At 42.6% G+C, this 17,357-nt stretch overlaps 1 protein-coding gene across 6 annotated transcripts in view; it reads left to right on the top strand.

Annotated features, from left to right (window-relative positions):
* Window positions 1-16,636, top strand: part of HIVEP2 (HIVEP zinc finger 2) — a 149,190-nt gene extending 132,554 nt beyond the window's left edge. For all 6 annotated transcript variants that reach the window (XM_068938526.1, XM_068938527.1, XM_068938520.1 and 3 more), the window contains 4 exons: window positions 3,099-3,274; window positions 5,855-5,956; window positions 6,544-7,454; window positions 14,115-16,636. In XM_068938526.1, the coding sequence (XP_068794627.1) occupies window positions 3,099-3,274; window positions 5,855-5,956; window positions 6,544-7,454; window positions 14,115-14,933 (2,008 nt within the window). In that variant the 3' untranslated portion in view covers window positions 14,934-16,636. The remainder of the gene's footprint in view (window positions 1-3,098; window positions 3,275-5,854; window positions 5,957-6,543; window positions 7,455-14,114) is intronic.
* The last annotated feature ends 721 nt before the right edge of the window (window positions 16,637-17,357 follow it).

The raw sequence follows: 17,357 nt of genomic DNA, 5'->3' as shown, positions 1-17,357 counted from the left end.
TGTCAATCTCATTTTCGTATCATCTGAACACACTCAAGTAGTGCATTGAACTGCGTAAGCAATGTCTGTCATGTGTGTGTTCCATATTTTCTTCCCTAGACAAACAGCCATGCATGGCAGTAATCTTGTTTCAGCAGGACGTTTTTGTTTATTTGTTGTTTGTCTTGAGGAGTAGGTTTGTTTAGAGCTCTTGATTACTTTTGTTTTATAAGTGCAGAGAAGGCAATTCAGAATTAACAGCTGTGAAAGGTTTGTGATCCTCTATAGGTCTCTTAGTGAGTTGTCAGCTGGTGGGAAAGTCTGTCTGCCACGCAGACAAGTGTCATGGTAGTTGTGTAGAGCTCCTCTGTAGTGAGGGAGTAGAGTCCGCGTACGCCAAGTGGTCAAAAAGCAGAGAGATAGGGTTGGCAGTCAGTGAGAAGATGAAGTAACAGGGTGAATGGAGGTCAGCAGAAAGGGAGATGTCACAGCACATCGTCAAATCACTTGCTGCACCGAAGCCAGTCCAGAGCAATTTGTAAGCATCACAGCAGAGGAGGGTTTGAAGGAGGAAGCTAACCACCACATTATTACCTTTGGCCAGTGGCTTGATTCAAATGAAATGATTTGAATCACAAAATCTGCTTTCTATCACCTGCAACTACGGAGCCCTAGTGGGATATGAAGCCGTATTCCTCAAAGAAAAGCAGCAATTTAAAGTAAAGTACTCATGGCGGTACAGTTAGTTACTTGCAGCGTGAAGTGAAAAGAAGAGAGGGATAGGGCAAACATTCCAGCTCACTGGACATCTTTCTTAATGACATTATCAGCTTACAGCAAGAGTTCACAGCTTACTCCTGTTATAGCTATCAGTAATAGACTCTAATTGAAAATCCCAATAAAATAACATTTTGGATAGAAGTTGCATGACTCTGGGGCTTGTTAATGCCTTTTGAACACTAGACCCTGGTTCAAATTGAGCTCAGAGTGGCAGTGACCATAGTCATTATATGAAAGATGGGTAGTGGGAAAGCTCTGAGAGAGGCATACGTTAATAGTAAGATCTAATATTCCTGAGGGCTAGGAAAGATCTTCACCATTGGGTCAGTCTTCTAATGCTTCAGTGTTTGGACTAGGCCTTCCTTAAATGTCAGATTTATATGCCTCATTTCTCTTACAATTATTATGGTGTAGTATACTTAGAGAGTCAAGGCCAGTTGTGCCAAAAAACTGTATATATGAATGACAAAGATGACAGTTCTAGTCTGATTGTCCTTGTGCCTGATAAGCTCCAACAGGTGAGAGAAGCAGAGATGGAATTAGGAGGTCTGTCAGAAGAACATGAGAGATTAAACAGCAGAAAAGTAGATGTTGTGACACAGCATTTATCACACCAGTATCGATCAGGGGTGATTTGATAGACTCCATTCCAGCAAAATCAGACTGTAAAGAGAGATGAACAGAAGATAAGACAGCAGTCTTTCAAACGATAACGGACATTTTTTTCTCTGTGGGAGAAAGCCTGGAGGTGGTTGATGAAGCAGTGGATAGAGAGATGGCTAGGAGTCATTGGCATGTGAAGATCAGCACTGAAGGAGAACCTGGGACTGAGGCGGACAGAAAAAGTAGAATTCCTGAAATGTTATGTAAGCTAAACTGCTAGAGTGAGGACTGAATCCTAAATGACACCAGACTAGACCAGTTTTGCCCACAGTGCCAGGAACAATGAAGGAAAGGGGAAAGGGCCAGCATTGTTGGAAAAGAGATAAAAAACCTATGAATGTTGGCATCCACATTTGAAAGGAGAAGCTGACATTTTTAGTGGATAATGAGATGGACGTGAGGAGACAGTATTTTAGGTATTTGCAGAATATCAGCTTCATTGTTTACATTACCAGTGATATTGCTAAACATAGGGAAGCAGCGTTCATCTAAAAAAAGTAGATTTGAAAAATGTTTCGTCTTGGTAACCCGAAAATTGCCACTCACTTCTTGTAGCGTTATCACTGTATTAACAGAATCTTTCACACAGCCCCGTATTTATATAAAGTGCTGACTGTCAGTATCAATGATATTTTGTGGGCTGTGCATGCTCATGATCACTAAAAGTAATATGTGCTCCTGTGGGAGAGGGCAGTGGAGGAAAGAGGGCAAACAAAGTATTATTTCCCAATGCTCGCACTTTCTCAGTTTAACTTCCTGTGGGTCAGGCTGAAATCCATCCCTTTCTGGGATGCCCCATACTCTTCAAGCCTCAGCAGAGTCAGAGCAGATCTCGTGGACCCTTACTGTCTTTTAGGTTTTAGTATCAGCACTTTATTGTGATAATTAGGGAAATGTCCCATTTTACATAGATTTGCATGTCTTATTGATTATCTAACTACAGAAAATGTAATCAGCAAGAATAGCATGGAACGCTTATGCCTGTGACAAAAAAAATCCTTTAACAATGTTCTGCTAAGTATGCAGGCTGAAAGTTTCCCATTTAATTTCTAGAACAGTGTGTACCTGAGTGAACTCAACACAGGCCCCTTGGGGACAGATGCATCTTTGGGAACTTGAAGCATCTGTAGTGTCAATGCGTACGTCCTTGCTAGTCATCTACATTCCCTTTATGCTTGATGGGGAGAAACGGGCATTTCCAGGATAAGATTTATCTGACTCCAAGGGATAAATACGCTAAAATAGGTCAAATGAATCATGTCACAAAATAGCCTCTGTTTTCAATGATAGTAGATGTCTGCATTGTACAAGACTACAGTTAGATGAAATTAATCCAACCTGCAGAGTTGTATTTGGAGCTGTGCTTGTCTGTATGAACAGTAGCTAATCTGTTTCTTGACAGTGTGTTTATAATATTGCCATATTGCAGCCCTTTGGTCTAATGTTGTTAAAAAACAACTAAGATACACAAACACATTTAAACTACTGCATTCCCTGAAAGGCAAATACTTTGTGAATTCCAGCCTGAAAATTCAGCGGCTTCCATAGACTTCTGTGGAAGTTTTGTGATGAGATATCTACAGGCTCGGGAACATGAGTAGATGTATAGAGATCTTATTTATGTATATATATGACTTACTGGCCACATGATTTAAATGCTTGCTCTCTTCCAACAGGTATAAATCAAATGAGGATTATGTCTATGTCAGAGGCCGTGGCCGAGGAAAGTACATTTGTGAGGAATGTGGAATTCGTTGCAAAAAGCCAAGCATGCTCAAAAAACATATCCGCACTCATACCGATGTCCGGCCTTATGTATGCAAGTTGTGCAATTTTGCCTTCAAAACTAAAGGTACTTGACCCTTTTTGGTGAACTCTTGACACTTCCCAAACAAATCTAGAGCTATTTTGCCATCTAGGACCCAATCATTCTTCTTAATCATGGAGAAAAAAGTTTTCCTCAAAACAAAATCATTGTGTTTATGGATACAGGACTCCATGAGAGAGATTTTTCTCTTAAATTTAATGGATCCAGAGATTATGTGAGACTCTGAGTCTCCTTGGAAAGCTTCATTAAGAGCTATAGGCTCTTGGCTGGCCCATCTGTCTGCAGAGAAAATGGAGTATCATGAGAACCGCCCTTATGAGTAGTGTTTTCTGCCAAAATTGCTACATGGTGCAAACTTTAATTGCAACGATACTCAAATGCTACAGGGAGAGTATACTTGTTATGACATAATGTAGAAGCAGAGCATCAGCTGCAGAGGAAAACATGCCTTCATGCTCTTTACAGTGGGTCAGTTTCAAGTTTATAAATAATGTATGTCTCCCAGACGGGCCACTCCATCCACTGTGGCATTAATTATGAATAGAGATCTGATAGCTTGTGTTCACATGTATTTATCAGCACTGAAAAAAGCTTCCATTTGTCACCCTGAGGCCACAGATAATGGTATTCTTTGGAATTAGGATTTACCTTGCAACTATCTCCTTAAAAGAAATAGAAGTCTTTTTCTTTGGTAGCACTTTTTTGTAGTATAACCCACTGAGCCTTATCCTCTCAGTTTCTTAGCTTGCCTTTGACAGACAAGAGAAATGGATTCTGGTCCCAGTGCCATGAATTTACTTGAAGGGGGAAAGGGGAAGCTAGAGAAAAGTTATCCTGAGATCTCAGTGCAGTTTTGTGGCTGTTTTCAGGACTGAGGGTTATAATAGTTTCCATGACTCCAATACTTCTTCCTCTGCCAAAGATGGGAATAGCTGATAGATGGTAGTAGACCCATCAACCTAATTTAAGATGAGAACCTTCATGGGGGTGTGGAAACAAAGACAAGGAGTTGCTTGTTGTAATCCCAAAGGGCCACCTGATGAGCAGTTCTCAGATCATTGTTTACATTTGACGTTGCAGGAAAAATGGGTCTTGAGGAGAGACTTGAAGGAAACCTGTAGTTTTGCAGCTGTGTTCAGAGAGGACGTTCCAGGGAGAAGAGATGGCATGGAAATAAATGTGAAATCGCTAGCTGAGGCTGGCAGTTCTGGCAGAGAAGACACAGGAAGGAGGTGGTAGGCTATTGCACAAGAGAGGGATAAGTAGGAAGGAACTGAGTTAGCCTTCAAAGTACCAAGAAGAGTTTAACTGATGTGTTACTGTTCATGGGCAGTTGTCAGGCTCATTAATGTTGCTATTTTGCTGAGGACAGCAGGGGCCAGATCTTCAAAGGTACTTAGGTTTCATTATTCACCCTGGGCATTTAGCCATCCAGAGACATGCACAGAAAAAGACACAGGTACTCCTAATAGAGAACCCTTCTGAGACTGAGAAGGGAGTCCTTTGAACTAGCTAGGAGGAAAGGAGCCCTGAGAGCTTCTCAGCACAACTTCACTGCTGAACGGAGTGATACAGTGTTCCTGCACCCAGATTGCACATGACACACGTACCATCTGGAGACACTGATCTGGGTCCCAATAGGTACATTCACACAGCACTTTGCTTGAGCTAAGAAGTGCTACCTCATGGTAGTAGGCTGGGTTTGCCTGCACCATGCTTTTCTCGTTGGATGCTGCAGATGTGACCTAAGTGGCTAATGGATTAGAGTGATACTCTTGTTTCTCTGGCTTGTGCTCTTTGTACTCAAGATTCTTTGCCATGAAATGTCTCTCGGGGCTAGTCTCAACCCAGTTTTCTTATCTGTGAAAAAACAGACCATGAGAGACACTCCAGAAAGTCAATAGTCTAGTGTTAAATGGCTCCCTCGGGGATGGAGATCTGATTTCAAATCCCTGCTGTGTCTGGCTCAGCTCCGTACTCCAAAGCAGGGAGCTGAACATGGGTTTCCCACATCCCAGGTGAATGCTGTAAATACAGCTACTCTCAGTTCAGAGATTACAGCTAGACAATAAAATCAAATAGAGAAATCTCCCCTGTCTTCTTTATGGGGTACATTTGCTTCAAAATGCTTTGAATGCACCAAAGGTTTAGAGCCTACATGTGAAGTAGATGGGAAACTACTTAGCTTGAGAGTAGTACTGTGAAACTAGGGCTGTGAGCCCTGAATGATTGGTGTGCATTGGAGTTACTTCGATGCCCAGGCTGTTTGTACATACTACAGACAAACATTGAGCCCAGAGATAGGTGACGTTCAACCACAAGTTTTTGAGCTTGCTGGGGCACCTAAATGTCTTCTGTAAAATTGGAGAGATGCCTATACACCTCTCAGGCCCTGAGTTTAAGTTTATTTGGGCATTTTTTTGAAGATACGAAATCCCACTCTCATTAAAACAGGCTCTGAGGGTAATGGGCGGGATGAGTCAGTCCTGTCTTTTTTTTGGAACTAAAAACCCCGTCTGCAGGATAAGAGAGTTAAGATACACAAAAAACTCGGAGAGCGCTCTTTGCTGTTGTCAGTTAATGAGATTCATCTCTGATCCATAGGAAATCTGACAAAACATATGAAGTCTAAAGCACACATGAAAAAATGCCTGGAGCTTGGAGTATCAATGACATCTGTAGATGATGCTGAAACTGAAGAAGCAGGTATGTCAGAAAGATTTAATTTAGTTGGAATGGCCTCTGGAGTATGCAAATGACTCATTGCACTTTAGCGCAGTGTCTGGCAGGGGATAACATATTAGGATTATTTAGGTCATTTTTTAATTAAGAAGCATTTTTTTAACAAACAGGAAGTATAAAAAATAGATCAGATCCATTTGTCTGAGTTATATTTTTTATTACGATAAATGATTTTTTATTATGATACATGAGGAGGAGCTAGAAATAAAAATATGACCTGTTATTTGTCATTTGTCTCATACAAAGTTCCAAATCTTTTCTATTTAAATGTGAGAGCTGACATCATTCAGACAAGTTGAAAGGGCACAGTGGGAAGGGGTGAATTTGCATTGTACACTTCCTTTTCCACAGGAATGAATTTGAGTATAGAGTTTGAGAATATTGTTATGAAAAATAACAGTTTGAGACTGTTAAGAATGGCTTTATGCAGCCATTCTCCATGAAGAGCATCCAGTGATAGCAACAGGTGTTCTGGGTAGGGAATGGGTGTGGCAGCAGGCCTAAAAAGTGTTATGTGTACTCACCATTTTGACTGGCCATGGTTATTTCAGAAAACATGGAAGACATGCACCAGGAGGCAGAGAAGAGTAACAACTTGGCAGGCATATCAGCAGAGCATCAGTTTTCTGATGCAGAGGAGTCAGATGGCGAGGATGGTGATGATAATGACGACGATGATGAAGATGAGGATGATTTTGATGATACTCAGGGAGACTCAACACCAAAAACAAGATCAAGAAGCACCAGCCCGCAGCCCCCTCGGTTCTCCTCGCTGTCGGTGAACTCGGCTGGGGCATCACAGGGGGCTTCCCCTGATGGCTCCCTCCCCATGGGACACTCCTCCCTGATCAGTTACTTGGTCACCTTACCTAGTATTCAGGTTACTCAGCTTATAACACCAAGCGACTCATGCGAAGACTCACAGATGACAGAATATCAGAGGTTTTTCCAGAGTAAAAGTACTGATTCAGAGCCCGATAAAGACAGGTTAGACATACCTAGCAGTATGGACGAGGATTACATGCTTTCATTAGACCCCAGTTCATCTCCTAGAGACCTCTCACCTTCCAGTCAACAGTCATCACCCGGCTATGATTCTTCACCATATAGAGATAATTCACCAAAGAGGTATTTAATGCCAAAAGGGGATTTGTCACCTAGAAGGCATCTGTCACCCCGAAGAGATATTTCACCCATGCGACACCTTTCCCCACGTAAGGAGGCTGTGCTGAGGAGAGAGTTATCACCAAGACGGGATGTCTCGCCAAGACGTCACCTATCACCGAGGAGACCAATGTCACCAGGGAAAGATGCGTCTGTTAGAAGAGATTTGTCTCCTAGGCGAGAGAGGAGATATATGGCCTCAGTTAGAGCAGCATCTCCCAGGAGGGGCTTGTACCATAATCCAGCATTGTCCATGGGTCAATATTTACAATCTGAATCTATTCCATTGGGGCATTCAGTAAGTATGAAAGAATACTTTCACTCCTGTTGTCAAAACCATTCCTCTTATCTAATCTGCACATAGTATTAAAAAAAAAAAAAACTTTGTAGCTTTGTAGAAGAAAGCATAAACTTTGAACCTCAGCAGGACTTCTTAGAAAGAATACAAGAAATTTAGAATAGATACAGACCAGGTCAGGACTTTGATTCAGTTAGATATAATGTAGTAAGCCTAAGGGTCAAATCTTCACTTGGTGAAAATCAGAGTAGCTCCATTAACTTCAATGAAATTAGGCTGGCCTACATTAACTGCCTCTGTCTTTAGTTTAAAATGGCCCAAGAAGCTAACACGGCATGTGGGCTTGTTACTCCACTGTAAAACCTTTTACCTCCCAGACTGTCAGATGGGATCGAGCCCAGAGCAGGGCATAAGGCCCTGATACTGCAATACAGAGTGCATCACTGAAGTATTGGTTAATGGAATAAAAACACTAAAATAAAAATAACCCCTCTGAAAAGCAGGGTGCCCATCTAGACCAAGATCTGCGACTGGAGCTTAAGGGATGTTATCATGTGATGGGAGCAGACAGCTGTCTGCCCCATAAAAAACACCATCACAACTGGCTGTTTCAGCAGGGACACAACCGTCTGAGTGGAAATGGAAATATGCAAAACTTGCACAGCTACTGTCTGTGCTGTTCCCTTTCTGTAAATAAGCTCTCAGAAATTGCCCACTTGGCACTTTTCACAAGCTCTAGGATTCACAAAGCACTCTCTCCTCAGATAAATTTAGTCTTTAGAGTTAAGGATTGCCTCACAATTAATGCATTTATTTATTTATTTTGTATGCTTCCCTTAGCTACATTCGATGCTGCTTCTGCTCTCTCACTGCCTACCTCGTTAACCCATATGTGTTGATTCAATCTGGGCAAGCTGTGACAGGCTTCTTCTCGGTCAGAGTACTCTAACAGGGCTCCTGCCTCCTTTCTTCCTCCTGACAAGGCTGTCCTCCCCTCTTTTCCATCCCCAGTCTTTTTTGCTCTTCGTATAATTGTGGTTCTTCTCTGTAGAGAAGGAGAATTGAACTCTGAGCTCGTAAAAGTAGCATTTCCGGAGCTGTAGATGAGTTTGTGCAACTGGGCCCAAGAAGGGAAGCTTGGGAGGGCACGTTACCAGAGAGCTCCTGGAAATTACATGATCACGGCATAGCAAAGAGGATACAAATCCAGCCATCAGTTGTACTGACAAAGTAAGGAAGCACAAACAAAGGATAAATACCCACCAGTTTAGCAGTCACAATATCTTTGTATCAATTTTATGACACACTACAGCTGACATTGTAGAGAGAACCCAAGTCCCTAATATCCCTCGTGAGACGCTTCCACTGGCCTCCTGTAGTAGCGGTTTTGGATGAGTGATGCTGCTGGCAAAAGGGTATGTAAGAGTCACCCCTGGCGATCTGACAGTTTTTGCTGTAACATTTGTCTTTTGTGTCATGCACGCCTTCCAGCAAGGCATTTAGCACATTATAAGGACTCTTTTAGCAGCCTTAGTTCCTTCTTCTGGAAAGTACTCTTCACCTTGCCGGAGGGGCTCATAGCACTTAGCTTATTTTTGAGGTAGGATTAAGCCTCATGCAGTGAAAAACCCAATGTAAAAGATCATTTGTGCTATGCAGGGCATCACTAACTCAGTGTCACATTGAGAGTTTTTAGATAGAAGCATAGAAGCATCTCCAGAAGGAGCACTCAGGCAAATCTAAATGACGGAATGAGATGTAAGGATGGTTGCCCATCACAACAAACTACTGCAAGGAGGGAAAGATAGATCTTACATGTCTTCCTGCTTTTCTAGAAAACATGCTTTAGCCAAACAGAAGTTGCGCTTTGATGAAACACAAGCTATGACACTCATTGTGTAGGATGACAAATAACACCTGAGTTTACTATACATGAAAACCGTTAGAGGAGGAAAAGGAATAAAGACTGATTTCCACTTTCAGAAAAGTGAATCCAGCAAATCAGAACATAATTAGCAACTGCATCAGTGATGCAGATGCCAGTTTACAATTCTGCTTCCTGTTTCAGAGCTTCATTGGGTTCCCAGTCCTAGGAGGAATAAGAGTATTTTTGTGCTTCTGCTGCCTGAAATTACCAAAAGAAGACGCCAATCTTTTTTTTCCTCCACTGAAATTGATATATTTGCTCTAATCTCTTTAGCCAGTAATGATCAGGTTCCCCTTTGTGTTTCTTGACCTCGAACGTTCATGCGCTTCAGTAGTCCTATGCAAACAGCTTGTGAAGTGCTCTGGCATTGAAAGCACCATATAGAAAGCAATTGAAATTGTTTCTTTAGGAAGTGGAAAAGAGCATGGGGAAAATAGCTATTTTTGTAGGTCATATGAAGACAAAAAAATATGTGTTTTCCTTTGGCTGTTAGTAACAAGATACTTGTATACATTGATGAGATCCCCTCTCAGTCTTCTGTTCTCCAGGCTGGACAGGTCCAGCTCTCTCAGCCCTTTCTTCATAGGAGAGACGCTCCAGTCCCTTCATCATCTTTGTAGCCCTTCACTGGACCCATGGCTCCAGTAGTGCCATGTCTCTCTTGTACTGGGGAGCCCACAACTGGACACGGGACTCCAGGTGTGGCCTCACCAGGGCTGAGGAGAGGGGCAGGATCGCCTCCCTCCACCTGCTGGCAACACTCTGCCTCATGCACCCCAGGAGACCACTGGCCTTCTTGGCCACAAGGGCACGTTGCTGGCTCGTGGTCAACTGGTCGTCCACCAGCACTCCCAGGTCCTTCTCTGCAGAGCTGCTTTCCAGCAGGTCAGCCCCCAGCCTGCCCTGGTGCATGGGGTTATTCCTCCCCAGGTGCAGGACCCTGCCCTTGCCTTTGCTGAATTTCATGAGGTTCCTCTCTGCCCATCTACCCAGCCAATCATCTCGTCATAGGAGGCTCTCAGACTGGGTAAGCATGATTTCCCCTTGGTGAATGCATGCTGACTACTCCTGATCACCTTCTTGTCCTCCACATGTTCAGAGAGGACATCCAGGAGGAGCTGTTCCATCACCTTTCCAGGGATGGAGGGAGGCTGACAGGCCTGTAGTTCCCTGGGTCCTCCTCCTTGCCCTTTTTGAAGACTGGCGTGACATTGGCTTTCTTCCAGTCCTCAGGCACCTCTCCTGATCGCCATGACCTTTCAAAGATGATGGAGAGCAGCCTAGCAATAACATCTGCCAGCTGCCTCAGCACTTGTGGGTGCATCCCATCAGGGCCCCTGGATCTGTGGATGTCAAGTTTGCACAAATGATCTCTAACCCGATCCTCCTCAACCAAGGGAAAGTCTTCCTTTCTCCAGACTTCCTCTCTGGTCTCCAGGGTCTGGAATTCACTAGCAGTTCACTTTATCGATGTGGAGTTTACCTAGAACCTGCTTGTGATTCTTTTTTGTTGTACCTCTCATTCATTTTGAAGTCCAAAACGTCTCGAAATATTCTGAAGGACTGAAGTAGGCACCTCTAAATCCACTTGAAACTCAACAGGACCTAAGATCCTTTGACATACTGATATTAAATACCTCCCCAAGTACTGAATGTTTTATCATCTTGAATGAAATGCATTTCTGCACAGAGGGCCAGCATGCGACTTCTAAAGTCCATGTAAACTGTGAATAGATTCACTGGTATTTATGGTCCGTTATGGTGCATTCCCAATAGGACTACAAATTCAGTTGATCCTGAAACTGAAGTCCACGTAGATTTGTGTTCACTTTATTATGCAACATTTTTGTTAGCAGGCACATCTATAATGAGGTTATAATGAGTTAATTTTTTTAACTTGAAAAAGCCCCAAGTACAATAAGATGTGGCAATCAAAGAGATTGTTTCTTGCTTGCCATCTTGTCGCAAGCTGTGATCTGAGGGGACCTGGAGCTGCTGGGAGGATATTCTGTGATGGGTGTTTGACTTTGAAATTTGATCTTCCTCTTAATCCGCTGTAGCGTCTTTTTGCTAATGTACTAGACAGATGGCAAATCCAGTTTTGTCTCTCAGACATCTGGGAGTTGAATGAAGTTGGATATAGCTGTGTACAGGGGTATGGTGTGGAAGTCCACCTTTATGAACAGGTCAGAGAATTTAGTGAAAACCTCCTATAGAATATGGTTGTTTGGAAAATTGCATGCCATCTGGAATTGGAGGAAAATATTGCTAAATTGCACTAATAGCAATCCATTCTGGTTGTACAGCAAGAAGATACTGCATTGCGGTCAGTGTTGGAATCTAATACTCATACTGTCGAACAGAATAAACACTTTGGATTTTTAGGGTGCGTCTTAAAAGAGGAGATACCCTCTAATACTCAGTCTCTTCCCCTGTATATGTACGTGTGTCTGTTTACAGGGATTAAAATGTAAGATATTTGTAGAGGAAAAAAAACAGGGTAAAAGGTCTAAACAATTATTAATGTCTGTAACTATGTTGGCCCTTTCAAAACTTATCTGCCAGAGGTACAGAAAGATAATCCAGTATGTGTTCAGCTAATCTTGGAAGGGATCCAGTGGTGACACACACTGTCACCATATATGCAGAAATTAGGCTTATGAGATATATTTGATGATACTGCTGATCTTCAAGCGTGTAGCAGTTTCTACCATGTTAGCCACCTCTGTCCTACAAGGACATACCGTTGCCCTACCCGCTTTTGAAACTGGCAGGGTACAACATGAAGCCAGCATCTTTCTCAAATAGAGGTTTGTGTGCGACTAAGTTCATTCTTCTAAGTTTTCCTCCTTTTTTTGGTTGCCTTTGCCTTTCCTGAGCCCAAGTTGACATTGGATGTAAGAGTAGCACACAGATGCACATTAGATGCATCATGGCTTAGGAAACAGTCAAGAGGACAGTAGGACTGAGAAACAGGTTGACAGACCAAAGATGAAAAAAAAAGAGAAGCAAGGAAGTGTAGAGAGGTGAGGTTAGCAACAGCAAGGACTGACAGGGTAGGTGAACCCTGCCTTGTGGCTTGGCAACTTCAGTTTATTTCGTAAGTTTTTACCCATTCAGCAAGATAACGTGCTGTCGCCGTGCTTTCTTATGATGGTTTCTCTTTTATGAAACTTAGGTGTCTTACCCGCTGTGTAGGAAAAATCCCAACATAGGCATTCTCTGAATATTAACTCTTCTATAACATCTCATCTCTTTGAGTCTGATGATTATGGATCACCCTTCCTGTCTTAACATTGATTTATATTGAACAGGACAAAGCGTCTGAGCACTGTGAGGTTCAGCCCCTAGGTAGCACAGAAGCTGAGCTTTTAATTGCCCCCTAAACTAATTCCCCAGTGCAGGATCAAGAGGTTGGTTAATGCCTTGAGAGCTAGGATTTCCCAGCAGTGAAATGCTGTCGCTTTAATGCATTGGCATTTAGCAGGACAGTCCTCAGGCTGCCACACCAAGGCTGTGGGTAGCTCTTGTGCAATTGATAGGTGTTTAGTCAATTTTCAGAGCAGAGATGAGTGTTTTTGTTCATTTGCTTTCCTATGCGAGTCCCTGAGAGTTGTGTGGCCAAATCCCACATAGCATTATGAAAATGTCATTCTGAGCTTCTGTCATCACTAATTTTCTGATCAACAATAAATGATTCTTAATCATCAGATGGAAAACAAATTTAAAAAATTAAGAATGGAAAAAGGAGAAACCTGAAAGCCCAAGGCATGTTTAATACAGAGTGGAGATGCAGCTATTCGTTCTTCCAAGGCAGGAACTAACGGGAAGACACTGATAAAGTCAGTATTATGAGATTGTTTCATATTAGCCATTATAAAATCTCTCACTTTTCTGAATCCCTTTATGAGTGGGTGAGTGTCCATAGAACAGAATCATTACTGTCACTCAGAGTTAATGCCTGTGTTTTTGTTATTATTTGTTGTTTACACTACAGATAGGCCAGAGAGGTGCTCTGTAGTGGTGCTCCATTGAATTAATGACTATAAAAATTAGAGCCATCTTTGCACAGAGGCATTTGAACTTGCATGGAAATACTAGTCTCCGTTTGTCAAGGAGGTGGATGAGTAAAGCTCGTGGTGGAAGACAGGGGGAGGAAGTGCCTCCTCTGGGACTTCAGAGTAGTATCTTTCAACAGGTGGAAAATATGTACGGATTTTTTTCATATTGCCAACCAGTGGTGGCAAAAAGGGAACATTAAGATGTGAATTTCTCAGCAATAAAGACTTGATATCCAGTGCAGATTGCCAATACCAGCATAGTTTGCACAGTTTGCCAAAATAGAGGGTAAGATGGATGTGCTGGCCAAATTTCTTCTGGGGACTGAAACTCTATCTACCAAAAATTCTCTCTGCAGTTTCAGTTGTATATAATACTCTTCACTTCCTGACCTAAATTGCTGCATTGTATTGCTGAACACTCTTAAATAGCTGCTGCATTTCACCTCAGAGGCATGAGCCCTGTAGGGATGAGCTAAACAAAACCTCCTATGTTGTTTGGAGAAGCAATTAGTGGAGATTTCCAAATGCTTTGGGATCTGTCTAGATGAAAGGTGCTGTGTGAATAGAAGTTTGTTTTGCAGATGTGACTTGAAAGGAGATAGGTGGTCTGGAACCTTTACAAGAATTTTGCTAGTAGCAGTGCTGATATTTCTTTCGTTTTTCTGGTTACAGAGAAGGGGGTTGTCTCAGGGGCCTTACTTCAACGTGTATGGAGAAAAAGGAGCTATGGACCATCACGGGTCTAGCCTGTTCCCTGAAGGTGTGAACGACTATGTCTTCAGTCATCTTCCACTACACTCCCAGCAGCAAATCCGAGCACCCATCCCCATGATGCCTATCGGAGGCATCCAAATGGTCCATTCAGTACCCGTGGCCCTTTCAGGTTTACATCCTCCGTCCGCTTTGGCCCTGCAGAGGGAGCACTTTGAGGAGAAGCAAAGAGGAACTGCAGAAACCCTGACAAAAGAAACATATAGTATTTCTAAGCACCATGAGAAACGTACCTCTCCGCACAGCTTGCACCCTGCTGTTCCATCCAGCGTCTCCTCCTCTCCGTTACTATTGCTGAAACAAAGCACTTCAGAGGACAGTGTAATAGCCACAGAGAGGGAGCAGGAGGAGAACATACAGACTTGTACAAAAGCCATAGCCTCTCTGCGAATCGCCACAGAAGAAGCCGTTCTGCACGGGGCGGAGCAGCCACAGAGGCCTTCTGAGCCTCACCAGAAACCCTTAGAAAGTGCACATTTTAGCATTAAACACTTTAGTGGATCTGAGCCAGGCCAGACCTGTGCCTCAGCCACCCATCCTGACTTGCACGGCGGTGACCAGGACAGTTTTGGTACATCACAGACTGCGCTAGCCCATTCCGCCTTTTACAGCAAGAGCTTTGTGGATGTCAGACAGTTGGGCTTTCACAGCAGGAACGAATCCGCATCAAGCACACAGGAAAGAAACGATCCGTCACCTGAGAAGAGCAAGCCACATTGATCTGAGATGCATGGAGACTTTTACCCATACATTTACCCCACTTTTTTTTTTCTAGAAATAGAAGAAGTATTCAACTTTACAGCATGCCTGTTCTAAGTTACAGTAGTTTGCTATTATATATACTTTTGTTATATCAAAAGAATTAGATAAAACAACAAGTCATCATGAGCCTGACCAAAACTAAATTTGAAATTCTTATTGGGTCTGGTACTTTTAAATTGTACAGATGTTTGTGCCTTTTCTTTACTTTGCTTATATTCTTATAAGCATTTTTTTAGCAGTAATTTGTACATATTTTAGAATTTGTGTATCTGCTTTGTAATAAATGTAATTTCTTTCCTTTTTTGGACACTTGGATCTAAATGATGTAAAGCAAAACAGCATCAATATATGTGAGGTTGCACTAAAACATATTTTTATATGATTAAAACTGAACAGCTTTTATGTACAGCTCTGATTCTGTAATACTAATATTTATTTACTTTGTTTCATAAATTGTAAATTTTTTTCTTAATGTTGTGGATTGCTTTTCTATGTGAAGCATGGGATTTACTGTTGCGTAATTAGAACAAAATGTATATTGTAAAACAAGATATTTAAACTAGAGTATCTTATCTTATTCTGCACTTATGCATTAGTTAAAAAAAAAAAGATAAAGGATGTATCAGTCAGTTCTTAACTCTTGTAATTTTTTTTGTCTCTTGTTTGCTGGATTGACTATAACTTAAGTGCTGATTGTGATTTTAAACTGATAGTACCGTAAAGCATTAAAGTAAAACAATGTGCTATTGTGAGTTTTTTCAAAGCTTTATAAAACAGTTATAAATATATTAAAAGTATTTGGTCTTATGTGAACATGTTGATCTACATACTCCTTTAAAAACTATGGGAAAACATTCCACCCCGTGTAAATATGTGCAAGTGCATCAACTGGTACCGTTCTGTGTAACTCAAGTGGACATGAGAGGTTTGTGCCGCGGCGCAGGAGCTGAGCTAAGGTGTGCCGTTGACTGCAGAGGAAGCAGGCAGGCCCCAGGTCAACCCTTACCGATGTCTTTAGAAACCAGGCAGGGAAGCCGTGCGGCCACCCCAGGGCTGGACGAGCAGCACCGTGCAGCACCCCGGGAGCCGCCACTGCTGTAGCACTTAGCGGTCAGGCAGAGGTGCCCGGGAGCACGAGGAAGGGGTTAGAGGGAAAGAAGGATGTTTCCTTGCACTTCACCACCACCAGCTGGTCACTCCCGGCTGTGATGCCCATGCCAGCTTTCGGGGAGGCAGCCTGCCCCGTGGGGTGAGGAGTGTGACCCTTGTGGCTAGGCAGCACCGCAGCCGTGGCCGACCCCGAGGAGCAGGAGTTGCAGTCTTCCGGGACAGGGCATCCAGCCCCATTAAGCTCACTCTGCGAGAGGACAGTCAGAAGGAGCCCAGGCCTGTATTTGAACATGTGTGGTGGGTTACCACCACCACCGCCAGCACGTGCGCGTGCACGTGCGCTCGCGCGCACACCCACACCCACACCCACACCTACACACACAGACACCCCTGCACACGCACACATACATACAGATGAAAGAAACCAACAATCTGGATTATATTTTGTGCTATTTAGTGGATTATAATTCTGTGAAACCAAGTTTGTATATTGACTTACAATACATTTAAGGAGTGTTCTTTAAAAAGAAATAAATATACAGTTATATGCATCAGGTGTCTAGCTTTCATGTGTTCTTTGAATTTTCCACGTTTATTGGTATCCCAATATATTACCAATTTATTCACAAGTGCTGAAGTGCTGCTTTAGTGCACAGGGAGGGACCTTACGAATGTGAGCAGCAGCTAAAAACATGGATCGTATTTTGGCCTATCAGATATTATCAAAATGAAGCGGTTTATTTCTGCAGTGATACTATGTGGGGGCAGAACCGCAGCTGGTATGTTGTCGTAATTTTAGCGCTGTGGCATATGACTAGCATAATGCCATGGTGAACTGTGACCACTTATAACCATTAAAGATTAGTTTCTCATATGCAGTGTTCTTACCTTTATTCCAGATCATTACAGTAACCTTGCCAAGATAAGTGCCTGCCAGAAAACTGGCTCATCTCAAACTGAAGAGAGGAGAAGCAGTGTATATAGTTGGAGGTGAGCAGCTTGTAGGATCATGCATCCATAAAAAAGAGGAGTCAATTATATATTTAAAATAAATAAGCCTTATCTGATAACAGCCTCTCACTTCTCCTCCTTAGTTGCATGGCTGTATTAAGAACAAAATGTTCTGCACAATGATCAGCTAATCAGGTAATCACAGATATTTTATTAAAACGGAACCGGGCAAACCCCCAATGGTAAATGTTCTATTAATGTTCCCTTTGTAAGCAGCCCCCTTACTGTGGGAGTTACCGCTGGCTTGTTTGCTTATTTTAA

Source organism: Struthio camelus, chromosome 3, assembly GCF_040807025.1.
Source record: "Struthio camelus isolate bStrCam1 chromosome 3, bStrCam1.hap1, whole genome shotgun sequence".
Classification (NCBI taxonomy): Eukaryota; Metazoa; Chordata; class Aves; order Struthioniformes; family Struthionidae; genus Struthio; species Struthio camelus.
This window is presented reverse-complemented; position numbering and strand designations above follow the sequence as displayed.